This window comes from Meleagris gallopavo, chromosome 22 (assembly GCF_905368555.1).
Source record: "Meleagris gallopavo chromosome 22, MGAL_WU_HG_1.1, whole genome shotgun sequence".
In the NCBI taxonomy this organism is placed as follows: Eukaryota; Metazoa; Chordata; class Aves; order Galliformes; family Phasianidae; genus Meleagris; species Meleagris gallopavo.
The window spans coordinates 3,305,539-3,332,682 of NC_139425.1; the positions used below are offsets into that span (position 1 = coordinate 3,305,539).

The following is a 27,144-nucleotide window of genomic DNA, read 5'->3' on the forward strand; positions in this document are numbered from 1 at the left end:
AACAGGCACCACATCAGTGAGCAGTGCTCTCTGCTTTAGGGAGGTCACTGCCAAAAGTCATTTTAATGAGGCACTGTCCAACTCTTCCATGTTGAGGACACAAAAATGCCATATCCTGTTACAGCATCTTGTGACAAATAACAGTGCAGTTGCTGAATTGTACTTGATACCATTAGCTACACCTGCCAAAAACGATGTCGCTTCCATTTGTTTCTCAACTAAATGGCATCTGAAAGTCAAATGGTGCATTCTGTGAAGGAACCAGCCCAGCTGGCTGACACAGCAGAGGCCATTCAGTCGCACCAGTGCAGCATTACAACTAGGCCAATGGAAGCTGCAGCAAAGCAGAGCCTGCAGAGGTACAGCCCAACCTGCTCGTGGTGCCCAAGGAGCCCTGCAGCACTGCAGTGTCACCTCTGCCCAGTGCAGGAGCAGCAAACAGTTCTGACTGTGGCGTTTCCAGTGAGTACAGCGCTATCAGGTACTGGGTACTGCTGGTGCCCTACATCTTTAAGTGACTCATACTGCTTCCCTCAGTGCACAGCACCTTCTGCAGAGGAATTCCTGCTAAGGAACTGCCATTTGTTCTGAACTCGTTGCCAGCTTATGGATAGGGAAGTCAGTTGCTGAGCTGATAATAGGAAACACCGTGCTTAACAGTTTTCAGGCATTTAGATAAAAATCCTGATTGTAAACAGGATTACTGTGGAAATCGCTGTGAGAGGATTAAATGTGGGACCCCCACAGTGCAGCTTGCCCTTGAGAGTTGGAGATGAACTGAGTGGGACTGTGCTCTTCATGTAAATTCTTCTATTTGCTTTATATTTAGGGATATTTCGACAAAGCTTACCTCTTTGGAATAAATACAGTGCTGCTCAGATTCTTCAGTTTTTTTGTCCCTAAGGGATGTCTGCTACTGGGGAAGGAAGAATTAACGTAATGAGTAGGCTGTGTTTGCTAGGGAAACTTGTCCCACCTTGATGAAATGATCGTAGCAGAAGGTAATAAAGCAGAAGTAGGAAGAGAACTGGAGTTAGGTGTGAGTGGTCAGTGGTCTTCCATATTGCTGTGAGGAACACCACTGCTGGAGTGATGGATACTCTGGTTGGTCACTGCCCACAACACACGCTGGTGGACACACCACTAAAGCACTGGGGTTAAATACCTGTTTGAGTGCTCAAATAATTCCACGTTCTTCTCTTGATGCTTTCCTACTTCATAATGTACCTTCCAGCTAATCAAGGAGATACATCTCACACATGTGCATTAAAAATTCTTTAAGATGTGAGAACTCTCATCCATTCGCACGAATAGTGAATAAGAGCTGGGTTCCTGGGTGCAGCTTTCAGCCCCACCACTGATTCACAGGTTTCAGATGGCATCTTTCAATGTCCATGCAGTTCTTCGTCTACTTTTAATTTTGAAAAAACAATCCCATCCCAAAGGATTGCTAAGTCTTAAAAATTCAGGGCAGGATTTTCAAGGCCAGTTTGAAGATTTGAGTGTCCTGTTTAATTTTAATAGGAAATGAGTGTACAAATTTTTTAAACAGTTATGACAATTTTGGTCATAACATTGAGAAAGTATTTTGATGTTTCATTTGAGAAATGTTAAACGAGCTCCAAGAAATGTTAATAGCACGTTGCCATCACTACCAGAGGCAGCAACTGGTGTCTCAGTGACATGTTGCTCTTTGTTCTGCTGCAGCACCATCAATGCCAGAGTACGACACGGACTCGCCCTTGAACGAGACAGACACCACCATCACTGTCATGCTGAAGCCTGCTCAGTCCCGGGGAGCCCCTGTCAGGTGGGTGATTCCTTTTTCTTTTTTTTTTTTATTTTTATTTGCAGCGTTCCCCTCTCCTTCTTCCCCAGGTTTCACTCATCATTTATTCTCATCTGATAACGGAGCTGTTGAAAGCGAACGCTGGCTACGTGGCCAACTTGGCTGTTGATTCTGCCTTTCACGTTTCCTTTTATAAATGCATCCCGCTGCTAACCTCCAGGAATGGTTGCTGATGGCATTGCATGGGGTCACTGCCCTTTCGGCATTGCCTCAGGAGCCTCAGCAATACTGGAGTTTCAGTATATAAAGCTATGTGCTGTGATGTGAGCTCAGCAAGCGTAGACGAGGCTGCAGGCCTCCATCTCCTGCCCTCGTTTCTGAGGGACAAGCCTTTGTTGTAATTATATATATGGTAGGAATGCCTGAACAAATGTTTGCAGGTCATTTGTTCCAAATCTGGATCAAGCCAGGCTCCTCGCATCTCAGTGTTACAAGTCAGCTGCTGCCCCCAGCTTGTTGCAGAGAGAGGAGGTGATGGAGGCTGGCAGAGTCCCTCTGGTTTAGTGGGATGCCACCAGCTGTAGGTGGGCAGTTTCCATTTCCAGAGCGGAGGACTCAGGGGAAGGAAGCTATATGGATGGAACTTGTGAAACAGGATGATGGCCTTGTAGAAAACATCTGTGACTAATTTTGTGACTAATCCTGGGCTGGATTGCATTCTTACTGGCTCTCCAGGACTGAAATGGGGCACCTAGCTGCAGATCTCTCTCTGGCTGCTGAAACGTGACTTAGAGGCCTGTACTCCACTGCTGTCTTTTGCTTTGGTAAACGTGCACGTGTTGAAAGGCATCAGCACAAGAGAACAAACTGCCTCTCAGAGACAGCGCTGCCTTACCTGAAGCTGGCAGGAATGCCAGGCACTCCTCCATCCTCCGTTCTCTTCAGCTGAGCATGTGAATTAAACTGCTTATGATAAAATTAGCTGTAGTTTACCTAGGAGGATCTGGGCTGCTCTGTAAAATACCCAGCAGCCGTTACCTTCCTGTAGGCTCTTTAGGATTTCCCTTGAGTTTTCACAAGACACTTCTTTTTTTCCTCTGAGTGGTATTTTAAAAACAAATAATTGCTTCTCTCAGAAGTGTATGGGCTTTGTACATCCCACGGATGAGTTCCTAGTGCTTTTTGAAGGCGTCTCACTAAGTGTTCAGGAGCAGATTACTCACGTGTAAACTTGTTTAATTTAATGAAGTATCCTACCCCAATTAGTGCTCCATCTCTGTCACAGCTTTTTCCCAAGTTGCATTGTTAGTTTAAAGCAAAATAGCTATTTTTTTAAAAACTGAGCACCACCCCCTTTCTAGTTGTTCTGAGAAGCAGGCTTCAACATTTCCCTTTTAATCTCTGGTACTCCATATGAACGAATTTAGGAGCCTATTTTCTGAGTCCTTTAGGGATATTGTTGTGCTGGAAAATGGCAGTAAAATCACAGAGCTCTGCTTTGTTTTATTTCTTTATATGGGGGAACGTTCCTGTATCTCGTTTTACCACCTGCTGTCTTAAGAGTGTTGCTATTTCGTCTTTTTATTGAAAGTCTTGCGATTTTTCTTGAAGCCAATTTGCTATACTTCAACCTCTTTTAGAGAACAGTGTCTTTTTCAGCAAATGCATCTATTATAAGAAAAAAAAATCTACAAAGTTTTCCTAATTTTTCAGTCTAGTTTCTTTAATCGCGTTGTAGCCTATAGTGCATGTCTGCAGAGTGTAATATTTATGCCACATCCAAATGATGAGATGACTTTTTTTATTGAGCCCTGTCCATTGACACAGAAATCCAGAGCAGAGGTGTATGTGTGTGACAGGGGAGGAGTCCTCCCCTAAAAATCTCAGGGGAGATATTTAGCTTTTTATTAGCTATGACAGCTGAACAATGAATGAATTCCTTTTGCTGTATAAATATAGCCTGCTCTTAGTCTAACCTTATGAAATCCAACAAATCTGACCTTGAATCAGATTTTCCCAACCAATTCCCTTTTCTTTCAGCCTGTTCTGCACACTTACAATATCCAAAAGCAGGTTGCACTCCCTCAGAGGCTTCAACAACCGTCCAGCCAATTAGAATAATAACGTGCTATGAACTGTTGGTGACACTTATCACAAAAGGATGAGGTGTTTCTTTGCTTTTTCATAGATTTTTTTGTTCATATTCATGCTGAGAGTTAATATACCCTCTTTTTCTTGTCTGGTTATTTGTTTTATATTTCAAGTTTATTTTTCCTTCACAAGTATAATATTTTGTGTTTGTCTCTACTAGTTGTCATCAAATTGACTTTCAAAATGCTTTTAAATCTTGATGCAAACCTTGAGTGCTTCCATCCCCTCTTAGTCTGATGCCATTTCCCATTCATTTACCAAGCCATTAGTGAAGATACAGATTCAGATTCAGGCAACACTGGTGCTGAGCGTTGAGGCTGTGCGAGGTAGCTGGAGGGATTCCACGTGATGGGAAGGATGCCCAGCATGCCTAAAGGATGTCTGTAGGATGTCTGCTCTCCTGGCCTCTCTTCTAGGCATGGCCATGCTTTCGTCAATCCATTCCCTTTTCCACCTGACCACTCAGCCTGCCTGGGTTGTTTCAGAAAGGGCTCTTGAAAATGGTCTGAAATAGATACTGCTCACAGTATCTCATAAAGCCTCTGATCTGTCACTGTGCAGAAATAGGTAGACCTCTCATCTCATCCTCTTGACAGTACTTCAGGCAGCCAGTTTCTACTCTACAGTGCCCCACGTTTCCAATATAATCCTTCCAAAATGTGAAAGTAAAGAAACAACAACAACAAAAGAACACCTTCAGTACATAGCAATTATTCTTCATATTTTCTCTCAGATGCTAGGGAGATGAATTGGCATATCTATGTGTGAGGGTTTGATTGTAAACCAGTATCTCCCAAAAGATAGATACGTGACTGCGTTGTGTTATTTCATTCTGCTCTAGTCTGAGCAGCATACAGATGGAGTACGATCTGCAAGATCATTTTTAGAGTAATATTGCAGAATATTGCAGAAAAGATTCACTGTTCTTCCTCTCATTGAAATATGGGTGCACTAAATCCAAAGTCACTTTCAACATTGAGACATTTCTGATGTTTCCTTGTGCTCACGATCAATAACTTAAATGTGGTTGTTTATAAAACTAATGATTGTGAACTTGACATTGTTAACAAACTATAGATAAAAATCAAGACACTTTCATATGAACTAATAAAAATAATATAAACTTAGGTATACTTTGGTAGACTTTGTCTTATTGCCAGAAGAAAGGTGGAGCATCAGCAAGGCATAAATATCCTCCCTTGCAGCCTGGGCATTTCATTATTCCCTTGTGGTGAAACCTGCAGAGTTTGACACCACATTGCCCTTTAAAAATAACTTTTGGTGCTTCTTATATCAATTCAAAGCCTGTGAATGGTGTTGTGATTGATTGCTGAAGACTGACATTCATCTGTAATAGATTCAGAAGGGGGAAAGAAGAATGCAAGTGTTCCCAATCTTTATTCCTCAACTCCTTTCTGAAAAAAATCCCAGTGTGATTTTGAAGATAATTTTGCCTGTGAATCCGTTATTGTCAGGAGGGCTGAGTCGGTCCTTCATAGATTATTCACATGTGACATCTTTAGACCTCTATTTGAGAATTTATATCTTATTCACTGCCTGAAAATACTGCTGTGAGGGATTTTATCTCCATGACAAGTCCGCTGGGCTGTTTGCTGTGTGCCGAGTATTTGGAAGTCCATCTCGTTTATTAAGAAACCGTCGGTTGTATCCACCTATACTACTATTACAGAGAACATCACATTTTCAGAGCATGTGTTAGTTTTAGGGATTTCAGAGTTGAAATAATGCTCACTATAAGGGTGATTGCATTGTTGGCATGCCATTCCATCTCTTGGAGCTGCAGGGGCCATTTAGAGCAGAGTCTGCAATTACACTTTGGAGGTGGTGGCAAATCTCTTTGCTTAAAAAAAAAAAAAAATTAATTTTTCTGTATAGCCTTGCTGCAGTTCTCCAAAGTGTATCAGTATCCAAACTGTGATGCACATGCATCAGATATCTGATGGTTTTTAGGCACCTGAACCTGTGCTGGGCTAAGGAAAAGTGTTTTTAGAACGTAAGTTTTCAAACTTTGCACATGACCCTGTGCATATATACAGGTGTGTGTGTGCTGTGTAAGGAGGAGGTGTGAGAAACGGTGGATAAATTATTTAGGTCAGATTTGTTTACGATGCGTTTGCGCAGTGGTTGGATATACTTAATCACTTTGCTGAAGGTGGATGGGTTATTGTGTTAATGCACATCTTAAAGAAAATAAGGAAATCTAAACAGGAGAAGGGAACTGGAAGTCTTTTGAATATATTTAGAAGCACTGAGCAAAAGGTGAAACAAGTATTTTCATATCGCCAGCCAGCCAGTAGGAGAAATTAATTTATATGAACAAAGCCCCGTGTTACTCATGAGTATTATCTGATTTTTGGTCTCCCAAGCATGAAATATAGGAAATATTTTTGGTCTGTGTGTTGCTAAATGAATCAAGAGAAAACAGTTGTGTTGTTATTCAACACAACACCTAAGAACAGTGTTTTTTTCTGTTTTTCTGCTCAAGCTGTTCTCCAAGCAAGCAATCCTCTATGATGTTTCTGCATGTTCTTACACGTAGTAACAAAGGAAAATTTCCTGTAATGTTGGGAAGTGGCATTGCTTCCATCTTGTGTTGGAGTGCTGAGACTTTCACTGCTTAACACTTGCCTTCCACTTCAGTGCGACAAAGTAGAAATGCTGAGTCTCTGAATTCATAGGCTGTAATGTCCATCTTCATGTCATTCTTTCTTTTCTTGTCATTTCAGCTACCGTCTATTTGTATAGAACTTAATAAATCCCTCTCACTGGCATCTTGATTATTATTAGTAGTATTAGTAGTAGTATTATTTTTGGAAACACGGTAGTTCTTTCCATCCATGCAAAGCAATCATTTGCAAACCGAATAACCCTGATCGTGTGATGGAGGAGGAATGAGATCTACAAAAGAGGAGCTATACATTTGCAGAATCTGTTGGGTTTTTGTTTGTTTTGCAGATAGGGGCTTTGGTGTTTACATCTCAGTGTCTGTGTTGGGAGCAGTGCTGTTCAGCTTGTTGCTTTGCTACTTTTGAGTGTTACCACATGAGTTTGCCTCAGGCATTTATGCTTATAATAAATTCATTAATGCCAGGAACGGGTGGCGATTTCTTGTTCTTAAAACTCCTGCACAGAATACTTTGTGCTTGAAAATAAAGATTGGAGTCGGGGATCAGGAAAGCAATAAAAAAGGTTCTGATGTTTAAAGCTGTGGGGAGCATAACAAATTATTATGCCCTTGGTAATTCTGAGAGTTCAGCTGCATTGATAGGCGTGCCGTAAATACCTGGAAAATAAAAATCCCAGCCTGCTTTTACTAAACTTTTATTCCAGTGTATGCATCACATGATGCAGTTGATTGAACAGAGGGCAAACAGTCATCACATTAGATCTTTTAATTTTATAGTATCTAATGAGGAATGAGATTATCAATCTAGGCTTCTGATAGTACAAGCCTAATTATCTGTATTAATTAACATCTCCCATAATATTCCTCAGGGATATTGTTCTAAAATCATTCAAACTGGGTTTCTCCTGCATGGCGTTCTGTCTTTCATTTAGGCAAGGGTTTGAAGGTAAATGAGCGAAGTTCTTCTCCTCTCAAAGGTAAACTAGAGCTGCTTTTTCTTCAGTGCTGTGTGATTGCGCCCAAGAGAATGAGAATTTGCATGAAAGGTTGGGAATAATGGCAGCTGCACAGTCTGCTGTGATGGTTATTATACCAAAAAGGAGCAGAGTTTCGCCTTAAATATTTACAGGTTGACCTGTAAAGTCAGTGTGTTCTGCCCTTGGTGAACTTAGCAGGGCACAGCACAGCTGAGCATACGCGTCCGTATCTGCTGGAGTCACTGCATGGTGGTTGTAGGGCATGCAGAATGACTTCAGTGACACTTGGAGTTGTTCTGGATCTTACAAATGCTGTGCCTGCTGTATCAAGGGAGAAGTGCGATGGAGATGCAGGGTTGAGTCAGGAAACAAGGTGACAGCTGTAAGTATCAGGAAGGAACATTTTGATTTTTATACAGCGTGACATGATCAGTTGAATAGATGTTTCAAGGTTTTTTAGTTCCCCTGAAGAGCCAGATCCTGGCCCTAAAAAGTGAGGATAAGTGGCATTTTGGGTCAGTTGTCTCATCTGGTACTGGAAATAAGTTCTCTTACTGCTACATCTGATAGGACTGTCCCTTAAAATGTCACCAAGCTGCCGTTACCCATTTATCAGCCATCAGAAACATGCCTGCTCTCTGAGCCTGCATGACCTGCTGTGTCTTGCTAAACCGTTCTGTGGAGAGTCTGGCAGCAGCTGGGAATGGGAGAGGAAAGCCATCAAATTTACATATATTTTAATTATAATATTTTAACAATCAAATTACACATAGACAATTCTTTTGTGTCAAGTAGCGTTTTATTAGCTGCACAGTGAAGCTTTTACTAACATTTTTCAGTGCGCTTTCTGAAGGCCTGAGGATATTGAGAGTCAGGGAGTGAATGTTTTTGCATAAATCTTTCATGCTGTCCACATGATCTGTCAGGTTAAATTCCAGCAATCAAAAGGTTAATGAAGTCTGAACTTTAAGCTGAGAATCACAAATTGATGGCCGTTTTCTCACATCAAGCTGTCAGCTGATAAGACAAAGAGGGAAAAGAGGGAAATGCCCCCATTTCCAGTGTGAGGGTTTCTTTTTCCCAAGATGTTTCTTAATTTGCATCGGAGCAGCTGGAGTCAGTATTCCCCTTCTGTGTTATCCCAGAATAAAAGGATAATTGCAAACTGCGTAAAATATTTTAAAAACTAGAAAATGCATTTGTTGAAATGTACCACCAAGCCTCCTTTTTGCTTGCAGCAGCCCCTGGATCACATCCTGAGGTGAGATGAGCTGCCCCAGGTGGGAGCTTGCCCACAGGCAGCAGCTTGGTTCCCTTCATGGGCCACGGAGAAACGTTTGCTTAATTGAAGCAGCTCCTTTTGGTACTTACAATCAGATGGGATGAACCTGGGCAATAGTCCCTGGCAAACATCACCCCTCGGAAGCAGTGTATGAGTCCTATCCAGCCAGCATTCCTCCAGCAGCAGCAGGGCGGAGATGTTCAGAGGGTAAACGGATGCCTTCCTGCATGTGGCAGGCAGTGTTTGTGCTAGCAGGTGCCCCTCAATGTGTCTGCAATAACACAAAACTGCAATAAAAGGGAAGATGAGTAAGCTCTGCTTTGCTGTTGCAGACTAAGGCATTTCAGGATTTAATTATACTACAGGTATATAAATTCCGGAAACATGTTAATGCTCCCGTGATTAAAATTATAGAGGGCCTAATTGAAAAAGCATAAACCGAATTGAAGAATTCCTAATTATAGTTTGCTTTGAGGTGTTAATTTCCTCCATAATGAATGCATAATTTCTTGAACTAGAAAAGGGGGCTGCTGCACCAGCGCGTGGGCTGCAGATGGAATGAAGGGATTATCATAAATGCAGCCAGACAATTCAGAAGAGTAAACCTCTCCAGCCATGGTGCTGTTCTGCCTCTCTATAATTTCAGTTCTCCTAGCACAGCGCTTTTCCAAAGCAAAAGGCAGAGCTAGGAGATGGTGAGAGACTTGCTTACGGTGCAGAAGGAAGGGGAAATTGGACTGGTTTAATTAAAAGTAGTCATGGTGCAAAAGGCGAAGGTGAGGAGAGAGGTGGAGAGCAGTATTTCACTGGAAAGGCCAAACAGTAGAACAGAAGATGCTGACTTTCCTCAGTACCCACCTTGCCTGATTCAAAACTAATTGCAGGAGCTGATGTTGATGCAGGTTGAAGGTTTTTTTAATTCCTCCCAGAGGATTCACCCTATGTTTCAGCTTTTCTCTCACATCAAAAAGATGCATAGCTTTAAAGAGAGTGAATGGTGAAGTATGTCTTTATCAGGCACGGCCTCCCGTTGGATAAATCTGCCCCATTCCCACTCTGTTGGGGATCTCCGAAGGTGTTTACAAGTGATGACAGACCAGCTGTCAGCCCTTATCCTTGGGATTTCCATTTTCCTCTTTTCCCACCCACAGTTTACTTGTATTCCAGAGCTGAAGGTGCCACTTCTTCCTGCTGACAGAAGCAGCAGCGTTTCGCACCTCCTGAAAAGCACAGCATGCCCAGAACAGGCAGAAAGAATCTGGCCAGTATTCCTCTGTAGCTTTTAGAAGGTGAAAATCTGTGTTACCATCTCCCAGGAGAGCTCATGTTCTCTATTGTTCGTGGATAAAATAACAGTGAGTAGACCGTGACGTGAGCACAGCAGCCTTATTTAATAATGACGCTTCTGCTGACGTTGGAGCAAGTGTTTCTGTTTGTCTTGCTTTCATTAGCCTTTTAGTTACATAAATAAATCAGTTCTATTGTTCTGTTGTTAAGAAAAGATTTTAGATTCATATGTATGGGTTTTCCCTGTGAAGTCCAGTAGCTATTGGCCTGTAAAATGGAGAAAAAACTAGATTGTTTCTGTATGGAAACTGGCTTAATTTCAGGGAAGCCATTGGAAATACCCAAACTCATTGGGAACTGATGCAGATACACCCAGCCTTTGTGCAAGGCTCTGCTTTATGGAGAGCATGGCTGAACATGCAGTGAAAGGCCTGCCACGCTCTCTCCTAGTCCTGTAGGTAGCCAAAGAACTGCTTTGGCTCTTCTTGTCCTTGAAACTTTCTTTCTTCTGGTCTCAAGACAAACCAGCGATCAGTGAGACCTCAGTCAGCGATGCCTGTTTAATGCTAAGTGACATCAGCACAAAAGGGTTGTGGTGTTTTTTTTTTCCTCTAGATCAAACAGATGGCAGGTGGTTCAGGAGGGAAAAAACACCTCCAAAGCCACAAACATTAGCTCCTGTTGCAGCGAAAGCCCTGTCTGTCTGCACTCATTATCTTTAATCTGCCAGCACAAAATAACATTGAGCTGGAGAGATAGGGACTGGGCCTATTCCACGGGGGAGCAGCAGCTATTATGTCTAATCTGTGTTGCAAGCCAGGTCAGCCTTATGGAGATGGCTGAGATAATGGAACACAGTGTTTTGAAATGCCCTCTAGTTCTATATTATTTTTACCATGTTTTTTTTTTCCCAATAAGATTAAACAGAAGAAACTTTAGGCATTTAAAAAAATGCTATATATATATATATATTTATATTTATATTTATATATATACACATGTGTAAATAAACATGGGTCAATCTAAGAGTAATGGCTCCTATTTATTTCCATGGAAACTGCAACCGATACAAAGAATACAATGACACGACTTAATAGAGCACATTCTCAGCTACAAACCACTACTTTTCAGCAGTCGCCACTATTAGCTGTGCCTTTTTGCCAGTGAACAAGATCCTGCATGCCGTGCTTGTAACTGTCTGCACCAGCAGAGGTAGCACACTGTCACTGTCACCACTGCTGAAATGCACCACTCACTGTGCTCACATCCACGGCTTGATCTCCATCACTGTTCAGCAGGTGTCAGTGAATGTCAGCGGGTGACATTCTTTCTGTATGGAGGAATTCAATTCCACCTCTTTGCTTCATACAGAATTCAGTGTCAGACATTATTCTGTCAGGCTGCCCCTCTGCTGCAATCTGTCACATGGCAACAAAGCGGAACAGGATATTGGTGGGAAGTTTCAACCTCTACTGCCATCCCACCAACATCTGCCTCTGAGGTTGTGGACCAACGCCATAAAATAGGAGGCATTACTTTCGGAGCAGCCCTTGTAGCGCAGCTAAATAGACGCAGTGTTCTGGTGGTCTGAGCATGGAGAGAAAGCAATTTTTTCAAGTATGGGCTAAAGGCCAGAGCTAGAACAATCGGGCTTTTGAGCACAGTCCTTCCTTTGGTCATTAGACACTGCCTCTCAATATAGTTGTCTTCGTGACAGCTGTGTGTGTTTTGTACATGTAACACATTTCTGCTTGGAGTTTACTGGCGCTGCTGGGGTTATTCGTTTAGTCCATTAGTCCAGCTATAGCAAAAGTTGAACTACAGTTGGAATTTTAGTCCAACAGGGATAGGATCAGTCTTAACATTTGCTTACCTTTTTCTAGTGCCTGTTCCAGTCATCGTAGAAATTTAGCAAAGCTTCATGTTCTAGTGATAAATAAACGCCCATATGAAAACAGTGGCTCCAAATAGTGTTACCCAAGTGTGAAATCACTGCGTTTTATTTCATGAATTTCAAGGTAGAAAGGCTGTGGTGGGCTGGTAAATCTGGGCTACTGGGCTGAGTGTCAGAATGGAATAAAATGTGGAGAGACTGTTATCAGCCTTCTTGATGAAATGGATTGCATTACCACTGGCTCTATCTCAGCAGGATTTTTTCATAGCAACGGCAGTAGTTAAAATCTTCTTTTCTTTTCTTTTTTTTTTTTTTTAAACAAATTTGGCTGAATTTTGATATTTTCGACTTGAGCAAATGTAGCCGAAGAGTTGTTTAATTTAAATGAGTGTTTAAAGAGCACACAAAAATAACTTCAAAATGAAAGATCTGGTGTAATAGCTTTGCAATATGAGAAACTATTTCCTCAAGTAGCATCGCTTTCATAAGCATTATTTGTGTGAATGCCTTCTTGCAGATGTGAAGAAGCTGATTTCTTTTAACGATTGTATTGATGGAATTGCAGCCCAATATTCATAATGGACTAGTTTTGGAATCTTTGAAATAGCCAAGCATATTGCAGAAGATGACATTGCAGAAAATCTCTATTTCATATTCTTTTCCATAAAAATGTTTATTGAAAGCTGACCTTAACTTCAGCATATTGCGTCCGACATGGAGCTGTATGGAAATAGTAGCAATCTTTAATTGATTTTAACAGCTTTAGAATCAGACCCCAAATAGAGAGAAAATTGCAGAACAGTGTATTGGGTCCCTTTACGTACATCTTAGGTGGCTGTGAAACCCAGTTCATTATCTTTCGTAGATTAGTTTCAGAGCTTCTGATTAAAAGTGCATAGGAGATATTAAGGGTGAAATTTTGGAGTGTATGAAGTAGATAACTCAATTCTCAGGAATGTATTGGCACCTGAGCATTTTATTATAGTCACAAGGAGAAACTACTGAGGGAATGTTCAGCGTTGCACCAAAGTAACATGGAGCTGTAGGTGCGTTGTACACTCAGAACAACGAGCCTCCATGTTTGGCTTTGTAGGATCACAGAATGGCTTGGGATGAATGAGACCTCCAAACACATCCCATTGCAGCCCCCTACCATGGGCAGGATTGCCTTCCACTAGCACAGGTTGCCCAGAGCACTGCTCGGGATGGACAGTGTCACTGCTCTCTGACTGTTATACATTTCATTCCTGTGAATTTTATTAGCAGATCACTTGTGTTCTTATAAACATTTTTGAGAGTTAGCGGGTTTTGGTTGAATTTATTACTAAATCCTTCTGTACAAGTTCACACTGTAATTACTATTTAGTATTTAATTCCACTTTTTTGTTGTTATTTAAATTTTTGAGTGAGTTCTATGGAGACCTGGTAGATTTCTGTATGATACTTCTAGCTTTTATCATTTTTCTCCCAGAGGGTGGTGAGGCACTGCAACAGGTTGCCCAAGGAGGCTGTGGATGCCCCATCCCTGGAGGCATTCAAGGCCAGGCTGGATGTGGCTCTGGGCAGCCTGGTCTGCTGGTTGGCGACCTGCACAAAGTAAGGGATTGGAACTGGATGAGCATTGCGGTCCTTTTCAACCCAGGCCATTCTGTGATGATTCTATGATTGTATTTCATCAGATTTCTCTTTGGGAGAAAACGTGTGCCTGGATAGTGAAGTGTTTCTTGCTCACAGAACACCCAATTTGCTCAGAATCTTTGTCTTCTGTCTGGGGCTGCCATGCAATTGACTTGTTGTGAGTGGTTTTGTTTCTTATTTTGTTTCTTATTGCATGTGTGGCAGAATTTGGGGTTTCTATAAGACACCTTTGGGAAATCAAAACTAAAGATGTTGATGCCATTCTTCTGGCTCAGTTTGAGTCACCAGAATCAACTTGGCCAGAAAGTAAGCATCTGCAGACACAGTAGCTAATCTGAATCTGGTCTAGACGGAGGTATCCTTGCTTATAGCAGGGGATTGGAACTAGATGACCTTAAAAGTCCGTTCCAACGCAGACCATTCTATGATTCCATGAATGCTGAAGTTTGACTGTCATGCACCACATCTAACCCCGTCCCATTGCATTATGGCAGGAGAGGGCTCTGTGCTGGCAGAATAAAGGCCCTGAGTTTTCCTGTTCATGTGGAGGTATATTTACAAATATGTTTTAATTGTTTTAACCCAATTTAATGGAGTCACAAGCGAAATAAATGATGGTGGAAGGTGCTGGCGTAAGTATACGTAGTCTGATTTCTGTGTTGTGCCGTGCCTGGGGCATTCATACCCTCTGCCTGTTGAGGCTGTGAATCAGCTTTCTGAGCAGATTCGTGGTCTTAAGAGAGGGCATTTTAAAAACTTTGGTAGTGTGGTTAAGAGGAAAGAAGAATTGGTTGTTAGCCCTTCAAAGTGTCACACCTTTGCCCCTGGCTGTGTGCACTCGATGCCTTTCGATCGTCTCTAAGCAGCACTAACTCTCACAGATTGGTCAGACAGTATTTGGGTTTGATTTGCATGTATTTGGATAACCTTTTCAGAAGTGCTGTATCTGCTGATTCTACAGAAGAGATGCAACGGGGGAAATTCAATGCATAGCTCATGTTGGCTGCAGCATGCCCTCAGTCTGAGATAACACAGTGTCAGGATGGAAAAGCCTTGCATCTTCATACTTTGTTTGCCCTTCTTGTCTTTCTTTCATCTTTGAGTTAAGACAACTATTAGGAAGGAAACCACAAAGATACCCTTTGGTAGTATCTTAATTCCTGCTGCCTGACAGACAGTTTGCCTGAAAATACTGTACTCATTTGAGCCACAAATAAGAAGTTCCTGTTCTCTGTGGGGTGAGTTACAAAACTTGCTGAAAATAATCTGGTAAAAATGCACTGCAACATCAGGCTGTATTAATTGCCACTGGGTTTTATTCCCACAGTGAAAATGTTATTGGAAATAGCGCACAGCTGATAATATATTTGTGTGTTAAATATTAAAATCAAATGAAAAAATATTAGATCTTAATGTGGTACATTTAAGAAAATGTAGTACTAAAATGGTCCAAAGGGGATACTAAACTGAAAGCTGAAGCATTGTTTCTTTTAAGCTTTAATAAGTCATGTGAGGAGATCACCATAGGGTTAAGAAGAAAGTGTATCATTGGCATACTCTCTCATCATCAGGGATATAGTGGAGATGCTCCTGGATGGGAAGTGCCATGTCAGCATACCAAAGTGCACAGACCAGATGTGGGATACTTTATGGGAAGCTCTGACATTTCCTTCCACATTCATACACATCATGCACCCGAAACTGGAGTCTGGACTAAACGCACAGCTAGATTCTGGACAATTACTTCCTCAGCCCATCCTCGAGCAGCATAAAAAGAAATCAAGAGCAGGGAAAGAGAAGTCTGCCAGAGCTCAGAGATGTCTCAGTAGCTCAGAGACAGGGCTGTGATTTGGAATGTTGATTATCACACTTGTGCTTCCACACTGAATAGAGAACTCATAATTGAAGAGATTACCTTGTAGATGATGATAAGAGCACATTTTCTTCCTCTGCAGACAACATTTGTGCTGTGGCGGCCATTATGGCTGCTGCTTTTATCAGTGATTTAGAACGGAGCTGTCAAAAACTTTAAAAAGCTTCTATTAAAGTAATGTGGTTTTATCTATATAAAACCTGTGAGATTTCTCAGGCAAGCCAGGTTTGGCCTCCTTTTCTAATAAGAGTATACGGCTGCGCCACAGGGCAGGGAGCTCTCCTGCCTTCGAGGAAGGCAGGCATCTGATCAGTACCAGATTGAGAATCCCTGGAGAGCTGCCTCTCAAGAGCAGAGCTGTGGATGTGTGCAAACCAGTCCTCCATCGCCATTCATGGGGATAAAGCAGTTGCTGGTCTGCGGTGAGGTGGTTTGGAGTAGCTCAGCACGAGGAAGGCAAGACCCCTGCTTCTATTCCCCTGCTGCATGCAGATGTGTGGATTTGATCGCAGTGTTCGCAAATGTGGCTGGATACTAAAAATTGAAAAGAAGTAGTTAGTTTTACTGTGTCGTCTTCCAGTTTACTGGCACTGAGGTTGTTATATGGAATTGGTAGTTTCAATGTTCTGCTTTTGTTGTCTCTTTTAACATAATTTCAATGTATGACACTGAAACTTCCTTTTATCCAGCTGGGCATTTTCAAGCAATGTATTGATTCCTGCTATGAAAGCAGTGTTAGCTGATACTGGCTGGAAGCGATAGCTTTGAAGTGTGAGAGGAGGAGAGCCCCAGGAGATCTGCTTTACTGCCTACCTGGTAGCCAGAATAAGAGCTAATAGAATAGCTTGGATACCTCCTCTGTATTTCCATTGCCTCTTTTCTCGCATTTAGCTCTTCTTTTTGGGAAAACACTCCTTTTTTTCTCTGCTTATAATCACAGTGCTGTGTGTTGCAAAACTGTTGGTCTTAACAAGCTGTAAATGTTGACTCTGCTCCACATCTGAACTGAAGTGTGGCTGCAGCTGGATGCCTCTGCAGGCCAAAAGGGCAGGTCATGCTCACAGAGTTTATTTTGAGCTAGTGCCTGACTGCAATCTTAGGGGTCACAATGCATCATGGAATGTTATCACTTTTTGAGAAAACTGGAATTACTTTTACTCTTTTGAGAATTTCTGTGGTAATACAGACAACATGGCCATAATTATGGTGAGTAATTGCATGCGTGCTATCCAGAATTCCCACATGGATTTCATTTGGTTGTAGGATCACTGGCTTTTAGTTCCAGTGGAAGGGCAAACAGGAGGGAGCTGTGAAGCTGATGGAAGCAGATGTGAAAGCTCTCGATGTGCCTTACAGCACCTCATCACTTAAAGCAGAGAAGCTGATTCCTGAGAACGTCCTGAAGGAAGTTCAGGAAAATTCTGCTCATAGGTAGAAACAAGACATTCAAAACTCTTTCAGGGAGATCCGATAATGGCCTTTCAATGTTTGAAGAGGAACTGTATGAAGGAAAGGGGCAGGCTGTTTTCAGGGTCTGCTGGGATAGGACAAGGAGAAATTGTTTCAAGCTAAAAGAGGGGAGATGCAGGTTGGATATAAGGAAGAAGTTTTTTACACTAAAGGCAGTGAGGCAGTGGCACAGGTTGCCCAGAGAGGTCAGGGGACTGGGGCTCTGAGCATTGATGGAGCTGTGGGTGTCTCCCACATTGCCTTTAAAGATCCCTTCTAACGCAAACATTTCTGTGATTCTATGAGGAAAAGTAACCTGGAAAAGAAAAATACATCAAGGAAGGGAAATAAGAAAATGAGATTGTGAGTTTCTTTATTAGATAGGGGTGAACTGTGTGAATCTGGCATTTCTGGAGGGACCAGATCAAAATATCCAAATCAAAAAATGAGATCCAGAGTAATAATTTGGTAGGAGAACAATTTCCCAGAGTGATAATCTTCAGCCCAGAGTGATCCTTGAGAGTGGTTGCTCCCTTGGCCACTTGGTCAACACCTGTGAGAGTGGCCACTTGACCACTAGGAAATAACAGAGAGCCTAAGGAAAGAGTGAGGCTGAATGATGAAGGTCCCTGAGTTGAGCAGGTACACCAGAAAAAGGTGCCAGCACTGTGTCAGTTGGTGAGAGCCAGGGCACAAAGGGGAGAACTCAAAGTAATGCCGTCCATAACTCATTCTGTGTTTCACCAGGGAGTAGCTTTTTTAGACAGAGAGAATCATGACAGCAGTGCTGGCTCAAATACTTATTTCATAGGAAAAGATGACAGTATTTGAATAGATTAACGGTGTTTTAATTTGCACACAAATGGGACATCTATTAAATTTCAGCTGAACGCTCATGAACGAGCCATTGTGCTTCCAGACATCTGAAAAGATTCCAAAAGAATAAACATAAAAAATAAGTTAAATAATAATAAGGTTGTTGAACGGGTGAGTTATCCCCAGGATAGGAAGAAATATGCATTAATGGTCAAGGCAGAAATCTGAAATGTAAAAGAGTACAAGCAAAGGGGTATCTGTTACAAGGTTCTATATGCATCAAAGGTGTTGCTCGTGATGAAAATGAGTGCATGTGGTAATGCAGTAGGTGTGAGAGCAGTCAAAGGAGAAACTGAGAATGTCTTCAAAGGTAACTAAGTTCTCTGATCACGGAAACAGTTTAGTTACCTGGCCATTAATGTCCCTGGTAACTTCCCCTTCTAAACCAGAGGTCTGTGGGTTCCCTGCTTGCATGTGGCATAATGAGGAGAATGAGGTTGTCCTTTCAACACAGCAAGTATGGGAGAAAAGAAGAGGGAACCTGTGGCCCCTGTGGACTGAAAGGAGAATTAGATATATGTGTGTGAATATAATAAGTTGTGTGTGTATATAAAGGAAACATTTTCTAAAACAAGCACAAACAGGCATGTAGGATTGTATGCAGCAGGAAACAAACCATTTTTTTCTTAGAAAGCATATGGTAAATGCCCGTAGAAATGTCCATCACAATTTGGAGTACTTCTGTCAGCAAACAAAAGCTTTCTTTTATTTTTGTCAGCAGTGTGGATTATTACTGCCAACCTGAAGGGTCAGAATAAGACTCTGCATATAGTCTGTTAGTGAGCAGCATCCCAAAAGGCAACTACAACTCTACAGCTGAACTGAGCTTGAGGTTGAAGTTAGACACACTTTTGCTTAAAGCTACCACTACATCCTCAGTGGTAATCTCTGAAGCGTTGCTGGGAAATGTGTTTATTGTCTTAGAAATCAGCAAAGAAATGCTAGAGAAGTTTAAAATATTCTATTAAAACCTCCAATGAACAGCAGGATTGAGGGGAGTCTTCCAAAGGGCTGCCAGGATGTCATTGAAGGCTGTGTCCATATGTCTGGGTGCTCCTGCTGCATTAGCAAGTGTGAGTACCATCCTGCATAACGACAGTCGTAATAGCAAGCAATTCATCCATCGGTCATATTGGTAACGATGATTTGCCTTTGGGCCTGGCAGTGGGAGCTGCCCTGCTGTGCTGATTGCTTCCCTCTCAGCACTGAGCATGCCAAGTACCTGCAGCCCTGAAATAGTAATACATTCCGAACCGTGAACTAGGTTTTGTTTTGCCTCCTGCCTGTGGAAGGTGCCAGAACTTTGCTTCCCACAGAAGCGCTGATGAACCATTGCTATGCGAGATAATTTCCAGAGCAGCCTTTCTGCAGAAGTGAGCCTGCAAAAGCAGGGACACGGATCTGCTGCTGGCTGCCTCCGGTCTTCTAATCGATCTCCCCTGTCCAGGTAAACAAAGGAGCAGCCTGACACAGGCAGGTGAGGGCAGCGCTGTGAATATCCTGACAAAAAGCGAAATGACTGCAGCGCTATCTCTCTTTGTCAAAGGGGTGAGCGGTGTTAAGCAGGCACTAAACCTGCCGCAGCTGTAGCAGCGTTGAACTAAAGGGCTTTGTTAACTGTCTTTTCTTTTCCAAAAAGAAAAAAACAACACAGAGTGCATTTGAATGCAACCTCCTTGAGCCTGGAAATAGTAAGCTAGAAATGACAAGGTTGCTATTACATATCACGCAAGGCAAAGGCTTAGCATGAATCGAAAAGGATTAGGATTTCATAGAGCTAGAAAGAGTATCAAGAGTTGTTTCCTGAAACAAAAGTGAATTGCGAGAGATGAAGCCGCCTACCCACATATGCTGCTCTGTAAGTCAGCCTGTAAGTGATGCAAGGTAGGAGGAGACTTGCCGGTAGGAATCATGGCTAAAAACTTTTTCATTCCAGGATGTATCACAAAAAGAGATGCGAGGCAGGGCCAAAACTAGTAGCAGTCTTAGAAGTTATGGGAATCTTTTTCGGTCATCTGACCTGGTTCCTGCACCTTGAAGCTGTCCAAAACAGAGCTGATAGCATTGCTTTCTGTGGATGCTCCCCTCTACTACAATCATCCCTTGGCCAAGCGAAGTCTTCGTGTTTCACCTTGGTGGCCGGCACGGAGGGAATATTCAGTACATTAAAAATCTGTTACTGATTGGATCTTGTAGTAGGTACTTCTTTACCCAAAGCGTGGCATGACTGAGATCTGTTCTGACTGTCACAAAGGTGTAATTCTGCTAAAGGAATAGAGCAAATGAACCAACACTTTATCTTCAAAGCAGCTTACAGCAGCCGTAGCCACTGTCACTGGTGTGCCAAGAGCTGTTTTGCCATCTCACCCTAATGTAACAGTGTTTTTGTTACTTTGCTTTTTTCTTTCACTGCTGGAAACACTCTTTATGTTTAAGGATCTTGGGACTCTAGTCTTACTTCCTCTCTCCCCTCTCCTCCCAGTGTCTATCAGCTCGTTGTCAAGGAGGAGAAGCTACAGAAAGCTCGCAGAGCTGCAGACATCATTGAATGCTTCTCCATCCCAGTGAGCTACAAGAACGCCTCCAGCCTTGACTCACCTCACTACTTTGCAGCCGAGCTGAAGCCCATCAACCTGCCCGTCACACAGCCCTTCACCGTGGGCGACAACAAGACCTACAATGGCTACTGGAATGCTCCTCTTTCTCCCCTGAAAAGCTACAGCATATACTTTCAGGCTCTTAGCAAGGCAAACGGCGTAAGTGCAGAGAATATTGTCTGTATCTGTACATATGACTACCTCCAGCCTCCCTGTCTTTCTCCTTCCTTCTCCATCAGATGCCAGTTTAATTGCTGATTATCACTTTCTTGCAGAAATTTGGTGGAAGTTATACATGCCACTACTTCACTCAACTTTCTCTGCAGATGCAATGGGAAACCTGTAGGAGTGCCAAGTGATGGAAGGGGCATATGTTGGCACATGATGTATGAAGTGGATTGTTTATAATCTTTTTCCTTGCATTAATGTCAGAGTAGAGGCTGTTGTCCTTTTAAGATGTAGCTGCTACATCCTTGCAGTCGTCAGTTCACAGTGATTTTAGAGGAGAGATGAGATGAGAACTACCAAAAGCTATTAAATTGGATTACTTTGCAGCCTGTTTTTGGTCATGCCATAGTTTAGCAGTTATTGTTGAGATTTTCACTTTGAACAAAATGTAAGTTTTACGGTAAAGGGAACTTTGTGCCTGTCTTTCTTACTCCTTTTGGATATCATAGACTGTATTTTTAACATACAGTTATTTTATGATATTAACTTTAAAATGGAGACTGCATGGGAAATGTAGTCCACCCCTTTCTCAGAGTCAGATGTCACACACATCATGCCCAACAGATCCATTCATAGAAAACTGAAGGCCTCTCTTCCCTCTTAACTTCTTCTGGAAAGTGGTTTGTGACCTACTGACCTCCTGCTGCAGATGTGATCAGCTAACAGCGTGCAGACCTGATCCAATCCAATCTAAGCAGTCATTCAGCTGCATCCCCTCTGGCTCCCCCAGTAGCTTTTGGTTATCACGGACACATGTCTGTGATACAGGTTACCACTCCAGCCTCCTGAGGAGGCTTATAGCAGTAATACACAGTGAAGAAGTTGGGTAGACAGGGGTGTTTTTCGTATATTTAGCAATGCTTTCCTGAATCCAACTTTTACATGGGTAAGCTCTCTAATACATCACCTCTGAAAGAACAAAATTAGAAAAATCAATCAAAGATGAATGTTAAAGGCTTTGGTCTCCACTTGGGATAGTGACTTTGATACCCAAAACACAGGCATGCATCACAGAGGACTGTGTGTCCTTTAACAGGCTGGCAGTGCCAGTGAAGGTTCTCAACATGTCATGCTGTTTTACTGCCTTCATTTATCACCATTCTGCAGAGTATCAGCTGTGTGGCTGACAAGCACAAATCTCTTTGGTATTGTGCTGCTTTTCACCTTGGTTTCCCTTCTAGTTGGTACAGTTTCCATTCAGCACTCATCAATTAATTCAATTTTAGATTTGCTTCTATAAAGGAAATTGTGAAATATATGTGTATGTCTCTCTGTTTCTAGTTAGTTCCCCCTTATGTGATAGTTAATTGCTAGCGAATGGATCCCTAGGGATAAAAAAAACTTTTATTTGCTCGAGTACAATCTAATGTGCCATAACTGGGTAATAAGAATGGAAATGTAGGCTTCCCTTGGCATTCTGGAGTGAGGCAGCAGTAATGTGCAGCTCCTGCTTTTTCTAGAACTCCGTAGCTGACAGGTTGCTCCACACTCAAAAAAGTAGGTAATGCTTGGGCTGCTCAGATAGGAAACTAAAAGACCTTTCAGGAAGAAGTAATCCAAAAAGTCTGTATGTAGCTTGTGAAGGCAAGAGAAGCATCAAGTTCACGTCTGAGCAAGCAAATGCCTCTTGTGTTAATTATTTATATCAGTACATTATATGGTTATGTATCCTCAAAGTGCAGTGCTGCTGGAAAAAGACATAGGTGAATTGTCCAAGAGTGGAATATGGATCTTAAGTGAGTAGCTGTGGAACTTGTTTTGCCCTGGTAGAATCCTTGAGGCACTCATTTCAAATGTTAGGATCTGATTTGCGTCTGATGTTTTGCAGCTGTAAATGTTTTCTTTCATACCCAGAACTGTTTGCAAGTATAATTTGTTTTTAAGAGTTCTGGGTGTTCGCTTTTATCAACAGCCTGAGGCAGTTTGGTGGTCTTCATAAAGCCTACCAAAAATTATGGCTGCAGGAAGGCATTTTTAGATAACGCACATCTGCAAAATATCTGAGACAGTAACAATTTAGCACAATTAAAATCCAGCCTTATGTTCCTTTGCACATGAAAAACTTAACAGAGCATCGCAGCTCATTTTTTAATTAGGATATTCTATAGTTTCATTAATCACTGACAGATCTGGAATGATGAAACTTCTTTTGCACACCTGGAACTTGCAATGAGAAGCCATCGTGCAGTGAACCATAACGTCTTCCTTTGGAAATGGAGGGCTCCAGGGGGAGCTTAATTTGAGGAAACATTCTGTGTTTGGTCAAAAAGCTTGATTAGGAGGAGATGGTGGTGGTAGAGGAATTCTGCATTGTTATTTTACATCTCCTCTGTGTGTGGAGGGTTGCACTCATTTGGTGTTCTTGTTGGCTCTGTAACCATTAGCCATGATTGTTGCATTGAAAGGGACATAATTAACAGCTGGATGCAAAACAAGTGCAGCAAATTGCTGCAAAATCAGATCTCTAGCTTTGCTGCCTTCTCTTGTGCAGTGTGGTGCTTGTTTTTGACAGCTGTCGCTCCCTGAGTTCTGTGGGCAGTTGTGTGAAGCTTGGGCAGCCTGTTGCTGCTTCCAGACAAGGGTCTGAACAGAACATTTTGTTGTGCAAAACGCTTCCAAACTGTGTGGGTTTTCCTCCTAGGGACGGTTGAAAGCCAGATGCTGAACTGAAAGGTGTCAAAGTTGAAAAGGGGGGGTTGGGGGGGAAGAGAGAAAATGAAAACAGAAACTCCAGGCTTTATAACTGGGCAGTTGAGAAACACAATTAGCTACTGATCATTTGTTAGGGACAGTTAGTGCAAGAACTGACACAGAGGGAAGAGCAGACAACTGGCTTTGCTGTGTTCTGGCAGGAGCTGCATGCCTGCCGTCCCGGCCTGTAGCTAAGTGATGTTTGCTGGTGTCCTGGTGCCACCTGCTACAGATGGCTGCTGGCAGAGCACGATGCTTTCCCGGCCTGTAAAACCACCCTGAGCTCAGCCTCTCTGAAGCACAGCCCTGTGGTGCTTCTTCTGAAAGGTGCGGCCTGGGCAGCGATATTATCCTTATGCAGAATTAATAATCAGAGTTAATTGTCACAGATTTTGCTGTCCCCAGGTTCTTTATCCTAGCCATTGGTGGTGGTGGTGGTGTCCAGTTAGAGATCCAGCAAACACGCTCAGGTGGGGAGAATTCCTTGGCTCCTGGGGTGCTGCCTGAACTTCTGAGCAACTCAGGAAACGGAGCTTCCTAGAAATCTTTTCTGTAGCTCCTGTGCTTCGTGTCATTGAGTTAAAATGAAATCTGTAACGGCACAGCTGCAATCAATAATGCTTGGCCATTTTTCCTCTAAATGGGAGATGAGGCAGGAGGCTTTGTAGCACAGCTGGAGATGATGTGGGGGATGCTGCCAGCTGCTCCTGCAGCCTGGTGGTCCAACAGGTGAATGATGTGTTCAGGCCAGCTTTGTGAAAAGTGGCAGCACAGGAATCAATGAGAATATTATTTCTGAAGGAATGATGGACTCTACAGAGTTTCTCATTGATTTTTTTTTTCCTCTCTAATGACTTGTACTACATGCACAATCAGGCAGCTCATCATTATCAGGGGATTTCAGGCTGGATTCCTGGTTGCTAACAGGTCTATTCACATACTTAAGAAAGATTTTGGAAGTATGGGCAGAGCTGCAAGTAGGAAAGTGACCGTCGTCCTTGTGGAGATGGCTCACAAAGAGCCAGTGAGGTACTTCACTTCAGCATAAGGCCTATTCTGAAAACCAGCGTGCTACTAAAGCTGCCTGCATTGGTTTTGCAAACAAACAACTGTGAAGACTCAGTGTTCTGTGATTTCAACTGTACCATTTTGTCCAGTGATGTTTACTGCTTGTTACTGTCATGCTGGAGCTCCTGGGGCAGCAGTAAAGCAGTTGTGGATACACTTCACTCTTTGTAAGTCCTTGTTTTCACATCTGTCTGGCCTTCCTGAGCCAGAAGACACGAAGCTGAGTGTTGGTAGTCCTATTCATTGTATGTCTAGTCATCCTCGAGTTTGGGAGATATGGATACTGAATAAACTAAATATCCTTGAAATCACTTTCTGTTGTAAATAATAAAAGCCCAAAGCATTTTGTTAAAGCTCGCTTCTCCAGATAACACAGATACTAAAAATAGCTGATAATTGGAAAGTCAATACGGGGTTTAGCTGAGCCTCCTGGAGAACTAGCAGTTTCCTTGAGCTGGCAGTAGAAATTATAGGGGAGTCCGTAGACTCTGCACACTCTGTGCATGTAATTAACTTTAAGGACAGCAAACAGTTGGTCTCAGTGGAATAAGAAAGAGACATATGGAAAAAACTGAAGAACAACAACAGGAAGTTCAGAGGTTGGAAGGGCAGTGCCTATCTCATGGGACCAAGCTGCCTACAAGCGAGCTCGGTACAGGCTTGGGACATGGAGTGCTGTGGCTGAGGCCAAGTAGGAGGTTGGTAATTAACCTGTCTGTGCAGCAGCAGGAGTTAAAACTGCCTGTCCCCAGGTGGGGCTGCCTGGAGACTTGTGGCAGGCTGGCATCTGGGGGCAGCAGATATGTGCAGGTGGTGGCAGGGACTGCTTCAGCCAAGGAATGCACTGTTTATCTAATGCAGGGTCATAATCAGAGCCAAGGAAAGGGACAGAAAAAAAAAAATGGGTGTGAAAACAGATGGATGAAAAAGCTCTGCTTATTTTATTGTTCGTAGTCTGTAAACAGCAAGCTGTCATTTTAAAATAAAAGGAAAAAAAAAATCATTTGGCCTTTTAGGTTGTGAAGATGCAGCTGTCACATAAACATATGTCCTTCTGCCCTCATAGGTCTTTTCTGCAGAAAGTTGTCCCTATCCCAGTACTAAAACAAAGGCAGAACTTGTCTTATTATCATCCTGTGCATTTCAGTGAAATGCACGTTTTGGAGCCTAAATAATTAGTAGATGGCATCAGCTCTCTTTCTTTGAGAAGGAAAGAAACAAACTATTAAAAAGAATGAGAATTGTGTGATGCCAGAACAAGCTCCTGGCATGTGGATGTGGGTCTGAAACGAAACAGTTGTCCAGTACCAGGATCTAGGTTAAAACATCCCTAAGTTGTTCTCTTACTGCTTGAACGTCCCCCGTCTGTGATAGCATAGCCTGGCAGTGCCCAGAGCACAAAGCAGCAGTGGTGCTGGGGTCTTACGTTGGGTTATTTGTGTGCCTGCAGCCATAGTACAAAGCAAGCATCTTACTGCAGCTGGTGGGAGCACGGGTCATGGCTGTAGCTGGGTTTGGGAAACTTCTGTGATGCAATCAAATGGGATTCGTGTATCGGAGCACTTGAAAGAGCCTAGGGATACAATCAGGAGACTGAAATGTAAGGAAGCTGTTTTTATAAAAGTTTGCTACTATTCCTTTGTTTCATTATTTTTCTTGTAATGCCTTCAAGCCATCTCTGTGGGTTATTTATTCCTCTTTTGCCATTGGTTAAGCAGAAGCATCTTTACTCTGGTAAACACCTCATCTAAATCCAGAAGAGTTTTTTCAGAAAGCAGACGTGATTATGGGCAAATGGTTTCACTGTTTTGAGAAAAAACTATTTATTCTGTGTATTGACAAAGGAGTTCAGACAAATAATTCTCAGTATTAATCAAAGAAAAATACAGTAAGTGGAAGGAGATCTCATTTTTTGTGAGACATCAAAGAGAGGAGCAGTGGGTTGATCAATGATGTGCTCAATGGAAATCAAAGCAATAATCAGCCCTCATCAGGAGTACGGACTGAGCAACGGTCTTTAGGCTCCTGCATCCATAGTAGCTGATGCCTGGTGGCTGCGCAGGTTTCTTTTATGTTTTTCTCCTTAAAAGACACCATTTGAAATTAAGTCCAGATGTCTTGTTCCTCTGGTGATTGATTGCCCTTGCTTTTGGCAGTGCCTGATCACTGTCTTCTAATAACTACAATTGTCTGGGCTAAATTAGTAGATGTAAATGCAAACAGAACACACTGCATCCTGTCTTCTCAAATTACCCCGTGGGAGGGCAACGTGCAGGAATATGCACATGCTCAAATGAGATCAATTACAGCATTGTTAACGAGGTTTTGGGTTTTGTTTTGTCACCTCTTCTCAGCACTGACTAATTTCTCCAGCCTTTGAAACTAGCAGAAAGCAGCAGACGCACAAGAAAATTTTCCACAAGCATGTGCAATGTGTGCCAGTGTCCACCTACTTTTAGCCTGCAGCAGTGCTGTCTTGATATCAATTATATTTCATTCGTCATTGCTGATTTTCCAAGCCATCTTTGCGTAGATTGTGAAGTGCATCAGATGTCTTCTGACTCCCTGCATTATCTGCTGAGGCCGTGCTCTGAAAATAAGACTATGTTTTTCCTGCTTTATATAACATCACTAGTAATAGAGATTGTTGGTTTCCAGAATAGCTGGCAATTCAGGCTGATTATACAGGAGGCAGCG

At 42.4% G+C, this 27,144-nt stretch overlaps 1 protein-coding gene across 12 annotated transcripts in view; it reads left to right on the forward strand.

Moving 5' to 3' along the window:
* Positions 1 to 27,144, forward strand: part of PTPRT (protein tyrosine phosphatase receptor type T) — a 554,909-nt gene that overhangs the window by 325,088 nt on the left and 202,677 nt on the right. For all 12 annotated transcript variants that reach the window (XR_014887677.1, XR_014887680.1, XR_014887679.1 and 9 more), the window contains exons 11-12: positions 1,708 to 1,810; positions 20,346 to 20,619. Coding sequence is in view for 3 of the 12 variants with exons in the window: in XM_085241335.1 (XP_085097461.1) it covers positions 1,708 to 1,810; positions 20,346 to 20,619 (377 nt within the window). In the remaining 9 variants the exon portion in view is untranslated. The remainder of the gene's footprint in view (positions 1 to 1,707; positions 1,811 to 20,345; positions 20,620 to 27,144) is intronic.